Source organism: Drosophila erecta, unplaced genomic scaffold (genome assembly GCF_003286155.1).
Source record: "Drosophila erecta strain 14021-0224.00,06,07 unplaced genomic scaffold, DereRS2 tig00000126-arrow-pilon, whole genome shotgun sequence".
In the NCBI taxonomy this organism is placed as follows: domain Eukaryota; kingdom Metazoa; phylum Arthropoda; class Insecta; order Diptera; family Drosophilidae; genus Drosophila; species Drosophila erecta.
Genome location: NW_020825209.1, coordinates 12,214,490 through 12,231,412, shown reverse-complemented (window position 1 = coordinate 12,231,412; position 16,923 = coordinate 12,214,490). Strand labels below are relative to the sequence as shown.

The window sequence follows — 16,923 nt, the reverse complement described above, 5'->3', positions numbered from 1 at the left end:
CTTTTACGCAATTAGAGGCGACCACGCCGAAACACTTGACAGCTCCGCCTGCGGCGGCTTAGACTTGTTGGCTGGCTGTATGTGTGATTAACACCCTTTTTTGGGGCAAGATTGGGGACGACTGGCCTGGGAGCAGTGGTCCTTGTCCTCGGTCTTGTGCATCATTTTGCATGCGTTGCCTTTTCGGTCGGGGGCTTTATTAAAAAAGTTGCCAGCTGTTGCCAGCAGTTGACAAACTCATTGCCGTTTCAACTCTGCGCCACGCAGCGTTTTTAGCATTGGCAAAAACATGAAAATTTAAGATAGCTTTCTTTAGCTCATTTGCAAAGTGTTTATTATTAAAAATTGTAATTTTGTGCAAGCTTGCTTCAGCAGTCGTTGCCAACACTGGCTTTTTGCAGTACGCATAGTCTCACTCTGCTTTATGCATCCATTGTGCACACTGATAAATTGAAATCAAATGTCTATTCGCCATTGCCTATTACTTGTCATTTATTTTGTAGAGGTAGCAAAACTAGTGTATTTTTCTCCGTGCTCTACGTTGATTTCACTTGCTCTATGCGAAACGTGTTTGTTTGGTTGGATGGTTTCTGTGGTCCTTGTGATATGTCAAGCGACTAAAGCCGCAGGACAGAGTACGGGATGTGTGGGGGACAGAAAGGACATTGAGGCGAGTGGCTTTACTCCTGCCTTGCGGTCTCACTGTCCTCTACCGCCCCCCCCCATGCACCACCCCTTTTGTTAATTACAAATGCATTGCTCAGTTTGCTTAACGCTTCTATCTCATCATCATATTCTTTTCTCCTTGTGTATTTTTACAGGTTTCACATAGATAAGCGCTGTCAGCACCGATGTTCCTGGAAATGCTTGAGCATCGCCTTAATATTCGTATCCGTCGTCCTAACCGCCATGTTGGCATACTTTGCAGGTAAGAACTTCTGGCTAAAAACATCGGACATTGTGATAATGCCAACACAGTTAATGAAAAATACACAAGCCCATTCACACACACATGCGCGTACCTTTGCAAATATTCGTTCAGTGTATACATAAGTGCAAACTACAAACAAGCTATAACAAGGCAAATACATCAAGGTGTTTGCATTACATTAGCGTTAAATGGTGTTAACTTACACACACACGCACACATTGGCTAGCTAAGAAACACGAAGCATTGGCCTAGGCAAACACATACTTACATGAATATACACTGGGAAAACAATCAGGAATAAGGATGCTAAGGATTTTCTCTCTCTTGAGTAATTGAAGTTACATGTTGTGTAAACTTGTATTTGCCAATTCAATAGTTTTGCCATTCTAAACTCAATCTTAAAATAATAACGTGATCCATGTTATATTATAAATATTTAATTCGATGACCTCACGCATCATAGTTTTTTAAATGAATATTCAATAGCTTCCTTCATTTATTTAATTTCTCAGTGTATGTACATGATGTATGCGTATAAACTCAAAATGTTAATTGATAAATGTGCCAACTGCTGGCGGAGCATCCTGCACCATTGACAAGCAATTAGAATCCGCAGCCCTCAAAGTTGGATGGCATCGGAAAAACCGCCAGATGGATTGAAAATCCACGATTGCAGGGTATCCACACAATCTGGGGAAGCCCCAAAATTGAATTAACTATTGCTGCATTAGCGTGATAAAGATTTAATGTCCTAACTTTTGCATTACGTGAAATGGGCTGCTCTTCAAAACCTTGAAAACCGTATAATTGCATTTAGAGAATATTTTTGATAATTTTTCAAATAATGCTAAGCGAAAAATAAAACAGCTTCCACGTTTATAACCGAGAGCCAAACAAAGTTATGCTTTTCCTGCCAAATCTCACCTGAATTGGCAACAGATATTAAAATGGCTTTTTAATGTTTTCCCCTTTCTGCAAGTTGCACTTGCCGCATCCCCTCCTCGTTTTCGCTCGTCCTTTTATATTCCTGTGTTTCCTGATGTTTTTTGTTTTTATATTTTGCTTTTTGTTTACAACTTGATAATTAAACACGTTTTGTGCCGTCCCTGGCTGCTGCCTTCCAAATTATATTTACAGGTCAATTTAATTCTTTTTGCCCATTTCTCTTTTCTGCTCTGGCGAACCTTTGGCTTTCCTGTCCCTCCCCCGCCCCTGCCCCCCACTTGTTGGCCACCCAACAGCACAGCGCAGCCCCGCCTGTGTGTTGTTGTTGTTGTTTTGCCCCGGCAAAAACTTTGCACATTAAAATATGTAAATTTTAATTTGAAACAAAAGGGTTGACGGTTGGCAGGCAGTCAGCCCTCGCCAACCGTTGACGGCAATGGCGACGATGACGACGCCTCCTCAGCCACCTTAAAATCTCCCAGAAAAGCGCTCGGAAAACCTCGCTCGCCCACCCACATGCCGAACCCCCTTGAAAATTTTCCTGCGGTGGCCTTTGTACCCCGGCATTTTATCTAGTGAAACATTGGCACAACTTTTGGACACTTTTAGCGTCTGTGCGTCGACATCTGGGCTGCCAGGTTCTTCTCACTTTTCCGATGGGGGTTTTCTGTTTTCTGCAACTGCCAACTGCTTTTTTTTTATAAATCTTGCGCGAAGGCATTCAAATTTATGTGGCTGAACTTGAGCTAACAAAAAGAAGCCTTTTTTTGTCCGTTTGCCGAAATTTGTTTGGGGATTTTGTGAGTGATTTGCGTTGTTTTACCTGACGTTTTCGGGCAAACAAGTTGGCCGGAAACCACAAAATGATTGTTGTACAAAAATCGAACCAGAAATCAAAAGTCTGCTGTGCCTTTTATAGAATTTTGTTTTTCTCTTTTGGCTTTATGACATATTTGTCAATATATGTACGTTGCAAGTTTTAGCTGTAAAGCCTTGAATTTATTTTTTATTTTAGCAACATTATTTATTCTGGCTCCATCATCATCCATGACTTTTCCCGGATTGTTTTGCTAGTGCCATTCATTACCAATTCGAGCCACTCACTTACCCCCCACCCCCCCCATTTGCCTGCTCCTCTGCGCACTTTCTCCGTGCCCCCCCCCCCCACTCTCTCCCTCTTTTCGCACTTTCTCCCTGAGTTTAATTTATTATCTACGCAGAAGAAGCAGCAGCAGCAGCTGCTTGTGAGACGGGAGGCACTGATTTACAGTTGGCTAAAAGCTGCGGCTTGTTTGGTGTGTGCTATTTGGGGCTGGTGGGGGGAGGGGGGGTTTGGGTGGTTTTTGCTGCTGTTGTTGTTGTGGATGGGGCTGCGGTGTCACAGGATTGCAAGTGAACGAAAACAAATTTACAACAAACCACGGGAAAAATATATGTGATGCCACTTGGCACATGGCAGCCCCCCTCAATAGCCAAAAAAGGAAAAACAAAAAACGCCCCTCGCCTCTTTTGGCACAAAATGAATTTAAGTTGAAAAGTTGTGAACATTTTGTGGATTGGGGTGGCATTTTTGGGGCGCTGCTTCGTGTGGATTTCACTGATTTAATTGTTGGCAGCCAGCAGCAGCACATGCTTGAAATTTATCTTTTAAAAATAATGTATTAATTTTTGTGGCGCCCCTCGTTTCTTAACCGCCATAAACTCATTTGTGTAAAAAGCTTTTTGTGTGTGTGAGTGTTGCAAATGAATTTACGCTTTTGCGTCTGTGGTGTGCGTGTGTGTGTGTGTGTTTGGGTGCTTGGGGTCGTTTTATGGTTGAATAGTTTTAGAAACTGTGGGGTTAAGACACAGACTGGGGAACAGGTGAGCCCGAAATTAATTTACCTAATTTTTTTGATACGTACATTTCGGTTTGCAGTCTAACTTTTGCCCCACCCTCGCCCTCTCGCCCCTTCTGTGTTTGCTTAATAATTTTCTATTAATTAAGGGTTTCGCCATAAAATTAGCCAGCAATTGCGGCTTGAGGGGCGTCAGCTGTTTGGGTGTTTTAAAATATATATGTACATGTGCATGTGTATGCGGATACGTACGCATATATGTATGTGTGTGCAAGCACGCTCAGGAAACTGTATAATTATATACAAATATGTGAGGCCCATTGTCAGTTAATTAACAGGCAGACAGCTTGCGTTTGCTTGTTTGCCTTGTCAGCCTCACGAGTTGTTCTCTTTAATTTGATTTACATACTGTCTCCCTTGCCACGCCTCTCACCATCCACTTCCCAAACGCCCCAAATGCCTCAATGATGATGGAAGATTTCAGGCTTCTAGCAAATAAACGCAAAGGCTGGGCGAGTAAAGTGAATATTTTCCATTGCCTACTTATGAGGGCAGTGCAACGGAAGCTGTTGCGGCAATGGTAATTTGTATCAGATACGACCCACTAAATCAACCAATAATCCAGGGATTTCAAATAGTTTATAGTCCAGTTTATGGTGGCAAATAAATCCCGAGGTGCACTATAGTCTGCGTATTTGAATACCCAAGTAGTCACAAAGTAATATCTGATTTTAAGGCTGAGTATTTATGTTGTTATACTTTAAACTTGTCCATTTTTGGATGCGAAAAGTGATGTCGAGTGACAGCATTAAGTGCACATTTGCACATTTCCGTATGAGGCACACACAGCGATCTGCATGCAGCTGTCATATCTGTTCCGATAATCGACCGCAGTGTCAGCCGAGTGTGAGCGAGAGGCAGATGTGGGCGGGAAAGAGAGGGCAGAGGCGGTGACAAGTGCAACCGCAGCAGCAGCAGCAGCAAAAGCATCAGCATCAGCATCAGCACTCGCCGCCCATAAAGTTGCATAAATGTTTGCCCAGCGATTTACAAATGTGCCACTTTCTATCACAACAAAAGCCGCAGGAGCATCGGAGCAGGACAGCAAGTCCCAGCGTGAGAGAGATGGCGAGAAAGCAGCAGAAAAGAGACAGCAAACTGGGCGGCCAGACGGACGGACAGCAGTTAATATGCTTGACTGGCAGCTGGCCTTTTCAGGATGCGCATTGCAGTAGTTATCGGAAATAGGTTAATCGATTTTTAAGCAGATAACTATCGGAAACTCATTCGATATGCACTGTTTCACAGACAGATGGAGGCCGGCCACGCCCCTCCTTCCGATGGCTGTGTCCAGCCCCCAGTCCCCCCTCAAGAATACACGGTCAGAAAATACTTACACTTCATTTCAACCTAATGGCAGCCAATAAAACCTTAAAATGGGACTTACAAAATAATATAGTATTTATTTTTTGAAATAGTTTGTTAGTAAATATAGTAATAATAATATAATATTAATATGTATTATTATTAATAATATAATAATAATGTAATATTAATATGTATTATTATTAATATAATAATAGCACCTAACCCCGTAACGTCAGACAATAATAATTGAAAATTCCATTGAGCGCCACTTGTTTCGCACTGTGCACCTGGCCGCGCCAACTGGCCAAGTGCGTCCGTGCATCCATCTGTGCTGAAACTCCAGTGCGTCCCCTGGAAGCGCCCAAGCCGCCCAGCCGAAAACCCCCCTGGCTACGTCCATGCACCACCAGCTGTGTGGTTGCATGCCTTACTGCCTTTGCTCCTGGTTTTGCTCGTGCTTTTGGCTCTGCCTTTGCCTCTGCCTTTGCTATTGCACTTACTGGGCTATATATAACTGCTGCAATGACCCCATGGGGCTTATTCCGTACAGCTTTTATTTGCCCTCCCGTTCTATATATACGCACATATATATTGGGCTGACCACCCCGGAAAATCCCTTGAAAAACCCAGCAACTGACCCCCTTTAACATCTTATCGGCGTTGTCATTTACAGCAGCTGGCCTTGTAGTTTATGCGATTTTATTTTCATTTCACTTTGCGTTGCGGTTTGCTGGAAATTTAATTTGTTGCTGCCTTTGGCTCTGTGTTGCGGTTTTCCCAAGCCAGCCACGCCCACGTTTTCCGAACTGAAACTGCAACTGCGAACTAGCTGCGCACAGTGGGCAAAGTGGGCAAGGTGCATTGGCCCGTCCCGCAAAATGCAATGTATCAGAATGCCAACTGTAATCCGATTATGCCAGCTGTTATTATGGCCACTGGGATGTCGTCTTAGCCGCTCGAAAGGTAACTAACCGACCGAGTGGGCGCCTAATTACCGGGATGCACTTAATTAGCCGGCTTTCAACGGAAGGTGATTAAAAATGCATTTTGGGGTTTTTGTTGGGGGAAATCGAAGAAGTATGCAGTGGCAAGGAAGACAGTGATATCCACTAGAAACACTAGTTAAATATGCAAATATTCAAGCGGGCGCAAATTATTTTGAATCAATTTACTCACACATTTCTTTGCTTTCATGACTTCCTTCGCAGTAATTGGCTTTGTCCTGGCTATTTTTCAATTTCGGGATACATTTGTCTATCCAAACCCCGCCCGCCGTCAACCGCAATGTGTCCTGTCAAATGCAGTAGAACGGTTCAATCGATCGGGGGCTTCACTGTACCGAGCTGCCAATTAGTGAATGGAATTGTTCATTTTTCTGCGGTTTCCTTGTGCGCCTAACGAATTATGCAAAGCACTCGGAAATTGTCCTGCTCGCATTTCGTGTTTCCTTTTTAGGGCTACAAAAACATGGCAAACACATGGCAAGCACAGGACGCTGGGCGGGGGGGCGTGGCAGGAAGAGGGCGTCAGGCAGGCCAATCAACCGGAAATGCGAACGTCACGCACAACCGCAACAAAGAAAGTCAATTAGCAGAGGAAAAGCCTGAAGAACAATGTTGGCGGAAAAATAAGAGGCAAACAACAAGCTAGCTGGTTTCAATTAAGTGTGCAGATCGCCAACAATATGCCTAAAATCGAAAGACATTTCAATTTAAATTACATGGGGCAGAAACGCAGACACACACACACACACGCAAAAGGACATTTGTCACTTTCAACTGTAATGGCCGCAGGGCGTGCTCCATTCGCCTTTTCTCCGAAAAAGGTGTGCGCATGTCGTTTAAATAAATTATTTTCCTTAAGGAAGTGCAATTAAGAAAATGTTTCATAAATTTCCAAGCGGGTTGTAACTTTTGCCTGACCCTGACACTGGACGTTTGGACATGGTTTTTCGGCTTTTTTGTCCTCTCAGTTTTCCAGCCCGGCAGGAGCAATTAGTGCCAGTCGTCCTGGTCCAAAACGCCTGACGATGTGTCTCATTAGGCGGGAGGACAGAAGACGAGAACTCTTTTATTCATGACGACGCCCAGGATTCGAAAGTGGAGCTTCTGCTCCTTCTAAAGTTTATTGCCCACTTCCCGGACGGAGGGCGGAAATAATTAATCGAACACATCCGTTGCACACCCTTTGAGCCAGAAGCAACTGGAGCAGAACTCAAGTGCTTCTAAAAATAAAGCCAAAGGAGTGGCCCACCCACCCACATGGCGCAGAGCATAGATGGGGTTTATTAGGAAAATGCTAAAAAAAGGAAAAATAGAAATAAATTAGAGAGGGCGTGAATATTGAGGGGAAAGCTCACACTAATGATGTGCAGCTCAAAATGTTGACGAACGGCAAAGAAATATCTGCTGCCTAGCCGGTAATTAATTTTTGATCATCTCAAGTGTGATTTCTAAACGCAGATTGCATTGCTTGGCAGCAGCATGCAAGTTGGATGATACAAAAGTACAGTTTTACTCTCATTTTGTAAGGACATCATGATGTTAGCAGCATTTTCTCTGTGTGCAGCCCCCAGAATGCTACTTGACTCGCAGAGCTGAAATAAAATCTATACCACGTTTTCTGGGCTTCCACTTGAGGAATATAAAAACCAACTAAATAACCATTAGCGAGAGTAAAACGCGGGGGTGGTGATGGATGTAAGTCGGGCGTCTTGGGCTGGGGCAGCAAATTGTAATCAAATTTAATTGGTGAACGAAAAACAACGCCAAGTGAAGGAAACCCGAATCGAATCGACTGGAATCGAGTGGAAGGGGGGAGGGGGGGAAACCAAACCAATTTCAAGCAAGTTTTCCACCATCGAGGGTCCTGTATTGTGTGCGTTTTTTCGGGGATGGTGGGGGGTGGGTAAAAGGACATTTGAATGAAAAGCTTGTTAACTTAATAGAACCAACTGGGCCGAGCTCTTAATTTATTAATGATACCCACCACATATATAAGTATACTTTGTTCCTTTTCGCAGGACCCTGACCAGTTTTCCGAATGGAATGGGCGGCATTAGTTTACATGTCAACCAAATGTTTTGTGTGTCCTGTCAAAGTGTCCCGAATTGGAATTGGGCTGAGAATAAACAATAACCCACCACGCATTTGCCGCCAAACTGACAACATTTGCAGCCATTACTCATATATTTATGATCCACACGTTCTCGTCCCCCAAATGTGTGTTTGTGCGATATACATATGTACATATATGTGAGGTCTATATAAAGCGGCGCATTAACATTATTTCAATCGATATGAATGCGACAGGGATAATTGCTCGCACGGGACTTAGTTTCTTCGGAATTCTAATCTAGTATCGAGTTGGACGAGATATTCATGCTAGATCCTTTTTTGGATATTTAAAAATAATTAAACTCATATCGTTTAACAAAAGTAATAGTTTTGGGAAATATTAAAGCCTAGAGTTGTCCTTCTGCCATGGGAAACGCTCATCCTAGACTTGTTTAACCCTTGTTCGCCCAAGCTGCGCGTTCCAGCGAGTCCTTCAATCATTCGCCTGCCCTCCTCTCTCCTTTCGATGTCCTGGTGGCCAGGACCTGCTGGCGCCGCATTCCCACTGCCAATGGCCATAAATCGCCGGCCATAGTTATCGATAAACGATAGCCGGGAGGGGTCCTTTTTTTCCGCTCCGTTTTCCAGCAGCAAAATGCAAACGTGTTAACAACGGCCACTTTGTGTCTGTGTGTGCGTGTGTGTGTGTGCGTGTGAGCGCGTAGGTCAAGGGGTCATAGGGGAAGGCGGGAGTAGTTTTTGATTTATACTCGTGTGCATATTAATATGGCGTTAAAATATGATGCCAAAATTTATGTGTGAAAAACAGGGCGGTGCAGCAGCTGAAGCCACCAACTACAGCACCACAGAAGACATTATTGCGATTCTCTTGGCCAGAATGGCAGCATGAGGACCAGATTTATGGCCAGCACTGTGCCCCCCTCTCCCCTCGCCCTGCTGGCCGGCTGGCTATATCCCTCCCTGTCTGTCGATTTATGGGCGCACATTTGGCCAAGCCGAATCGAAAATCCAGCCAAGAGGCACAGCCAAATAGAGAAGGATATACATGCTTGGGTATTCCGAACAGGCGATGTGTCCCATAATCTCAAAAGCTTTAATTGCATTTTCTGTCGGCAGATAAGATGAAACAACACCTCCTCCCTATAAAACAGACCTGTAAAATCGAGCTAATTGAGCAGAGTTCTAGCAAAGACACTAGAATAATAAGATGCCATACATTGGTTTTGCACTATGCAGCCACTTTTTTGGTGGCGGCAGAAATTGCACTCTTCCCGCTCGCATAAAATTGAGCATATCTAAAAATAGAATTCACTTGCTTGTGTGAGTGAAAACAGTAGACAAAAAAGTTGTGCTAGAAGACGATTTTAGGTCCGAAATCAATTTTGATCTAAGAAACGAATTTGATTAATGTTTTGGTCAATTTCGTTGTAATATGAGCTAAATATTATTTAAAAATTAATGCCGTGACTATTATTTTTTTTTAAGAAGTTGTTGCAATGCTTAAAAAGTAAAACTTTTATAATTTTGCTTAAAATATGTATCAATTGTATGCATAAACAGTCATTATTTGAGTGAAACCATAGTGAGAAATCGCTACTTTCATTTGTGCACTTAATGCATTGCAAAATTGTTTTATATTATTTTTGTTGTTTTTTATTATTTTTAAAAATATTTTCAAAAAAATTAATGTGTATTTTGCAGATATTAAATAATTATCATATTAAGGCAATCCAAAATTCGAGTTTTTACTTTTTACTAACGAGTACTGTGTGCTCGATTGCCAGAGGGCAAATAATATAGATTTTTGTTTAGGAACATATTTTCGTGTAGCCCTTCTTGTAATTCCCAACTGGTTCTAGCGCAGACAGTAAGGCATGTCTTCTAATTTCGAGTCACAAAGCAGAGCAGTGAGTGTAGTGTGTGTACTGGTGTATGTACCGGTGTATGTATCGGTGTTTGTATGCATGTATGTATGCATGTATGTATGTATGTATGTATGTATGTATGTATGTATGTATGTATGTATGTATGTATGTATGTATGTAATAATACCACCAAAATACCAAAATATACCAAAATATACCAAATAATACCAAATAATACCACTTTCTTTCTTGCAGCCGTCAGCTCGATGAAGCCGAACATGGACAGCACCAACTGCATCCTAGTCCAGGACGTCAAGTCGCAGCCCCACGATCTGCGCGGCGGATTGGCCAAGTCCAATGAGAAGGGCGTGGCCACGGCATTTCCCACGGAGGAATCGATCCAGACCAGCACCTCGGACCACGGCCAGAATGGACACGGCCTGATGAACCCGTCGGCGGGCAGCGGAGGCAGCAACTCGGGCATCCAGCAGCAGTTGCTACTGCAGCAGCAGCAGCCGCACTCGATCAACCAGCCACTGACCCCGCTGGACGCGACCAATACCCATCTGCAGGATCACCATCAGCTGACCTACGGTGGCGCACTGGCCGGTGGTGTTGGAGGCATAGGCCTCAGCGGTGGTGGCATGATGAACGGCGGACTGAATGGCGGAATGGGTGGCCAGTTGATGCAGCAAGCGGGTGGCGGCTTGAATGGCCACCACCATCAGGCGCTGCAGCCCCAACTGGGCGGCGTGGTGGAACTGAAGGAGTTCAATGAGGCCTACCATGCCACCATACCCGCCTACCAGTTCTGGACCTTGGAATTCCGCAACAAACATCCCGCATTCATTCGCTTCAACTTCACGCTGCCCTGGGGCGCACATTTTGCGGTCTATTCGCGTCGCAATGTGGCGCCTTCGGTGACGCAACACGATTTTGTGGAGTTCATCAAGGGCGGACGCCTGGACAGCCACCTCAGACATCGACGCAGCTCCGCGAATGCCAGCACATCTGGGCAAGATGTGGAGCTGTATCGCCAGGACAAGGACCAGAGTGCGGACTCGGCTCAGGATCAGGACTCGGAACAGGACGAGAGTCGCAGCTTCGACTCCAGCGAATCGTACGATGTGGAGACACCTCTAGATACGGCCAAACAGCATCTTCAGAGGATTGGCAAGCCCCAGAGCCACTGGGTGAACAAACGGTCCGCTGGCGATGGTCTGCCCGCCCTGGATGTGGATGCCATGACGGTGAATGTATCACTGCTGCAGTACTTGGACACCGGCCTGTGGTTCATATCGGTCTACAATGACGAACTGGTGGCCCACTCCGTATCGCTGCTGGCCGAGGAGGCCGAGGGCGTCAGCACCACCTGCCCCAACGATTGCTCCGGAAGGGGCAGCTGCTACCTGGGCAAGTGCGACTGCATCGATGGCTACCAGGGCGTGGACTGCTCCAAGAGTGAGTATAACAATCCCTTCGATCCTCGAACCACTGTACTTTTCAACACCTTCTCCCGCTCTGCTTTTCCAGGCGTCTGTCCCGTCTTGTGCTCGGCTCATGGACACTACGGCGGAGGAGTGTGCCACTGTGAGGAGGGCTGGAAGGGCGCCGAGTGTGACATTCCGGTGGGCGAGTGCGAGGTGCCCAACTGCTCCAGCCACGGACGCTGCATCGAGGGCGAGTGCCACTGCGAGCGCGGCTGGAAAGGACCCTACTGCGATCAACGTAAGTGTCAAGGACTGCCCCACATACACTCAAAAAGAAAACGCCTTGAATGTGCCAGAGGTTTCTACAAAAAATCATCAAGCGAATTTTATTGAAATGCTGGAAAAAATGATAATCACAAAGTGATCTGAAAAACCGACTTTAGCTAACTTTAAAAAAGGCAGCATACTTTTGGGGGCAGCGTGAAAGAAATGTGGAATATATTATGTATTCGTTGAAAACTCTTAAATTATAGGTGGAATAGAAAGATAAAGCACTCTTTTTTGTGTGTGGCGAGTGTGAGCTTTCTGCTGACTCGGCACAAAAATGCTAAAATTATTTATTTGCCTTGTTTGCAATTTGGAGCTCCGCCGGCCTCTCGGTTCCGGGCCATGTTGACACTGGCCGATAAGGCCGGCGGACAAGGACAAGTGGGCGGGCGGGTGGCCCAAAGTGGATGCCAAAATATTTCAGTTATTATGCCGACGACACCGTCGTCTGCACTTCTTTTGGCCAGAAATATTCTGTCCTCGCTTTTTGTGTGGGCCTTAAATTGACAAAGGGAAAGGCAAAGGAATGCCAGCCATTTTTGCGTCTTTTTTCATTTTATTTACTTTTTTTGCTCAGATAACTTTAAATTAGCCCTAAAGCAGGCACTGAAATCGAGTCGAATTTAAGAAGCAGACAAAAGTGGTTAAAACAACGAGTTGCTGAATAGTACTAATCAGGCAAAAATATCTTTCAGTTCAAGAAACGAAATTTTCTCTATTTTCTATTTCAAATATTGCTAAACTTCGGCCAAGAGATTTTAAATTATGTAGGTGCAAATGAAAAACGGGTTTGAAATTCAATTTCTGATTTAAAAAGCAGTATAGCCAGTGGTAGAATGGCCCAAAAATGACCTATGAAATATGCAACATGCAACAGCACACCGAGTATGTGTGTCCTTCTTAGTATGTGTGTGTGAGCATGGGACTCTTGGCATGTGATAACAAACAAGGACAAACAATAAACAGAATCCGAAACAGAAGCAGAAACAGTACCAAACAAACAAAAAATAAACCAAGACACAGGGAAAAATGAACGAAAGCCCGTTGAGCAAACATAAAACGTATAAAATCGAATTTATATGTTGAGAGCATATTTCGCATACACATGCAGGGAAGGAAAATATCGGGAGGCCACACAAAAAGGGGGCGGGGCGGAAAGGCATGACCAAAAGCCAAGGAAAACAAAAAAAAAAAAAAACAACAGTACGAACGGGGAAAAAACAAACAAAGGCAGAACAAAGCGGGCCAAAAGAAAAATTGCAACAACTGCGCAAAATTACCAACTTGAACTAAACTGGAATTTCATTTTAATGACCACTTTTGTACGTGTCCAACATACTAATCATGTCATGTGTGCAAGTATGTGTGCCGGAGGGAGCGAGAGGGAGTAGCCCAGAAAGAGATGGAGCGAGGGGCAGAGTCCTTCATGGCGGAAAGCTTTTTGTTTAGCCACGACTGTCACGATTTCACTGCCCCTCCAAATATATATAGATATACATTTCCGCTCCGGCTGCCCCTGAACTCTTTTTTTTCCGTTGAATACAGTAGAAACTCGCTGATAGAAACCGTGTAGGGATTTCTTTTTAGATATTAAGTTACTGCAATTGCTTGGCAAAATAAAACAGAAATATATTTCCATCAAAAATGCAAGGAGAAAAGTAGTTATGGAATGCAGCGGTAAAGACTCCTCCACCTTACGCATTATTCACTGTACCCATATGTCACTCGGCTGTTTTGTGTGTTGACTAACAATCGTTTTGTACTCTCTTCCCCCAACCGCCAACTGCTGACCTGTGACCTTTGACCACCACCACCGCAACCACCACCACCACCACCGCAACCACCCACCTCCGCCCACTGATTATGATGATGATGGATGCGAAGACGACTGCCTGGATCCCCTGTGCTCCGGACACGGCACCTGCGTCGCCGGACAGTGCTATTGCAAGGCCGGGTGGCAGGGCGAGGACTGCGGCACGATCGACCAGCAGGTGTACCAGTGCCTGCCCGGCTGCTCCGAGCACGGAACCTACGACCTGGAGACGGGTCAGTGTGTGTGCGAGCGCCACTGGACGGGCCCCGACTGCTCCCAAGGTGAGTGGAGATCCCTTAACCGCAATGTGTCCTTAACAGCCAACAGCCGCTGGTAACTGTGTTCCTAAATGTGCAGTGTTTGCCTTTAATGTTTGCTTGCATAAAAACAAAGAGAAAATCACAACACGAACATTTGGGGCATGCCACTTTAAAAGCGAATGCATCCTTTTGAATTTAACAGTACAACAAAGCCATAAAGTGGAAAGTAATACCTTTTGAATTTGTAACAAAGTTCCCTATCCACATATATCGCACATTTTCATGATCGAAATTGCAAAATTGCTTAATTTAGGGATATTTATGTTGCGCCTTTATTGGCCAGCTTACGATTAAGAACCCAGTTTCTTAGGGTTGGGTCACCGTTCCAAATTGGGTCACCGAATCCGGACAGCTAGCCTGCACAAGCTAAAATTAGAGTGGCTTAGTAACCGGGTTCCTTACGGCCCACCCCTCAGTGACTGGGTATTTTATGCAGTGGCCATAAAGTGCCGGTAGGAAAATCAGGTACACATAGATGGGCAATCACTCACGAGATGTGTCGGTTGATATGGAGCCAGAGCGCCGGTGCCACTCCGCCGAATATGATGATGTTTTATGGGCACAACTAAACCCGAAATTAGAATGGAATGCTGAGCCATAAAGCCGGAGCTTCCAATTAGGCCCACGGCCGAGGACCATAATCATCCGCAGAGTTTGGTAGCGAAATCAGCAGAGCATCGGCGGAAAATGCCGGGGCTGGGGCTCAATAAAACAAGCGGCTTACGATGCCACCGAAGGCCAAAGGACACGTACTCCTAATTTGCTTAACTTTTTAGCACCAGAAGGAGGCAAATGAGCGGACTGGGGTGCATACTATATCGGCTATATATAGTATCTCAGTCGGCGGGGCACCACGTTGACGACTCCTCCCGGCATAATGAAGCAGAGTCTCATAAAAATTCATTATTTATTTAATACACAGGTTGGCTTTGCCGCTGTCCTTCCCCCACTCGCTTTTGGCAAATAAAATAAATTTACGCTTGCTAACAAAAGTCATGGGTTTGCACAGCAACCCCGAAAAACGAGATTATGAACTAAACCATAAATTAAAGCCAAGGTGGGGGAGCCACAAAACAAGTAAAGCCCGAACCAATGCAATGGAAAATTTATAATTCAAAAAGTTGGCCGAGATAAAGCTTAAATAAAACAGGCTTAAATAAGACTGGCTTCAAAGCGCGACATTGCACTACCAATACTCCCAGTTTAAACGTGTTTTTAAATAACTGCTCCAGCCTCAAAGTGGCTCCTATAAAATTAAGCCATCCAAGTCATGTGCGCTGAATCAATAGCCATGAACAAGTCGTACAAGCAACCTATGAACCAACTTATGAACCAGAACCGTTGACCATTGCCAACGGAAATGCCGCAGTCGCCATCTTCTGGGGAGAAACGGAAAAGCGGCGAGGGGCGGCGAAATGGAAATGGAAATGGCATGGTGTGGGTCCTGTTAGCAAAGTGTGCCACCACGTAAATGTAACATTTATAATGCTGTTTTTATGGCTCCCAACGCCTTTCACTCCGGCCACTTTACGTGAAGGAGCCCGCGAAGCAGCAGCTTTAATGAATTTAAATGCGCACATGGAAAATGATGAAAGTTGGATGCTAGGTGCTGGAGCAAGGAGCACATGCATGTCGTATTTAAGCGTAGTTCTTTCAAACTTCCTGAAATCATAATAGAACCCTGTTTAATGCCACATTCGTGTTTTGCCTTTTGCAGCCGTTTGCAGTTTGGATTGCGGCCGGAACGGAGTGTGTGAGTCCGGAAAATGCCGCTGCAATTCCGGATGGACGGGCAACCTGTGTGACCAGCTGCCCTGCGATTCCCGCTGCTCGGAGCACGGACAATGCAAAAATGGCACCTGTGTTTGCTCCCAAGGATGGAATGGACGCCACTGCACACTGCGTAAGTTCACTGCAATTTCAGTCGTGATTTGTACACAAACAAAAAATATGTATAATCACAAGTAGCTATTAGTTTGGTAGCCTGTTAATTGCCATGTTTGGAATCAGGAAAGCATTTTTAACTGGCGGAATATTATTTGCAACGGGCTTTCAAGAGCTCAACTGCAATATCTTATGAATTTCCTTTTTGGCAGTGGCCGAATTCTGGGCAACACTGCCATTTACTTTACAACAGCAACATTGCGGTGTTTGCTGCAGCTGCCACGCCCCCGTACCGCCCTCCGCTCTCCGCCCACGCCCACCACCACGCCCACTGTCACTGTAGCTGCTGTCGTGGCTGTTTTTAAGTTTCTTTTTTGCCAACGTTGCTGGCGTGCTTTTTATCAATCCCGTTTCTTTTTTCGTGCTTTTTTTCGTTGCTGGCAGAAGTCGATGCACCAAAGTATTTTGTACATGTTTACGCCATTTGCTACCCACTTCAGTTTGCAACGTCCCCAAGCCCTTTGATTTTCCCGCATCCCGCTCTGCAGGGAGTTTTGGCCCTCTTTTGCGATTTTCCTGCTTTATTTGTTGCTTACTATATCCTGTTTTTTTTGGCTGGAAGTGCGTTTGACAGTTTTGCCGCCATGACTTAACCATGTTGTTTAAGGCAACGCAACCAAAAAAAAGAAAACAAACAACTCCAGTGAAAGGGAGCAGCAGCAGGATACGACTTTTCCCCAGGACGAAAAGCCGGCACTGCAGCATGATAAGTAGCTATCGATTGACAGTGATTAAAACTTTAAAAACAAACAGTCATGTTACAAAAACATTCAAACGTGTGGCGCCCCCTGGCGGCGGCGGCGGCGGCCCAGGCATGCATGTAATGCCATTACAAGCCCCCTTTTATCCGCAGGAAAGAGGGAAGAGGGGGCTAAAACCACCCACTACCCCCACCCGCGATCAGCATTTCGTTGACGTGTGCAAAACCAATAAAACTTCCGACGTCATTCAGAGTCACAAGCAATCTTGTACAACCCAATCCCCCCTCACTCCTTTCGGCGGCGCCCCTGCCCGCCTTTGTCCCCCGGGAAACACTCTTTCAATCGATTCGAGTGAAAAGGGGGG

General features: G+C 45.1%; 1 protein-coding gene across 1 annotated transcript in view; it reads left to right on the top strand.

Moving 5' to 3' along the window:
• The window catches only part of LOC6551267 (teneurin-a), a 126,834-nt gene that overhangs the window by 70,354 nt on the left and 39,557 nt on the right, over positions 1–16,923 (top strand). The window contains exons 4-8 of the mRNA XM_026982279.1: positions 822–928; positions 10,280–11,485; positions 11,558–11,752; positions 13,666–13,875; positions 15,632–15,817. Coding sequence (XP_026838080.1) covers positions 822–928; positions 10,280–11,485; positions 11,558–11,752; positions 13,666–13,875; positions 15,632–15,817 — 1,904 coding nt within the window. The remainder of the gene's footprint in view (positions 1–821; positions 929–10,279; positions 11,486–11,557; positions 11,753–13,665; positions 13,876–15,631; positions 15,818–16,923) is intronic.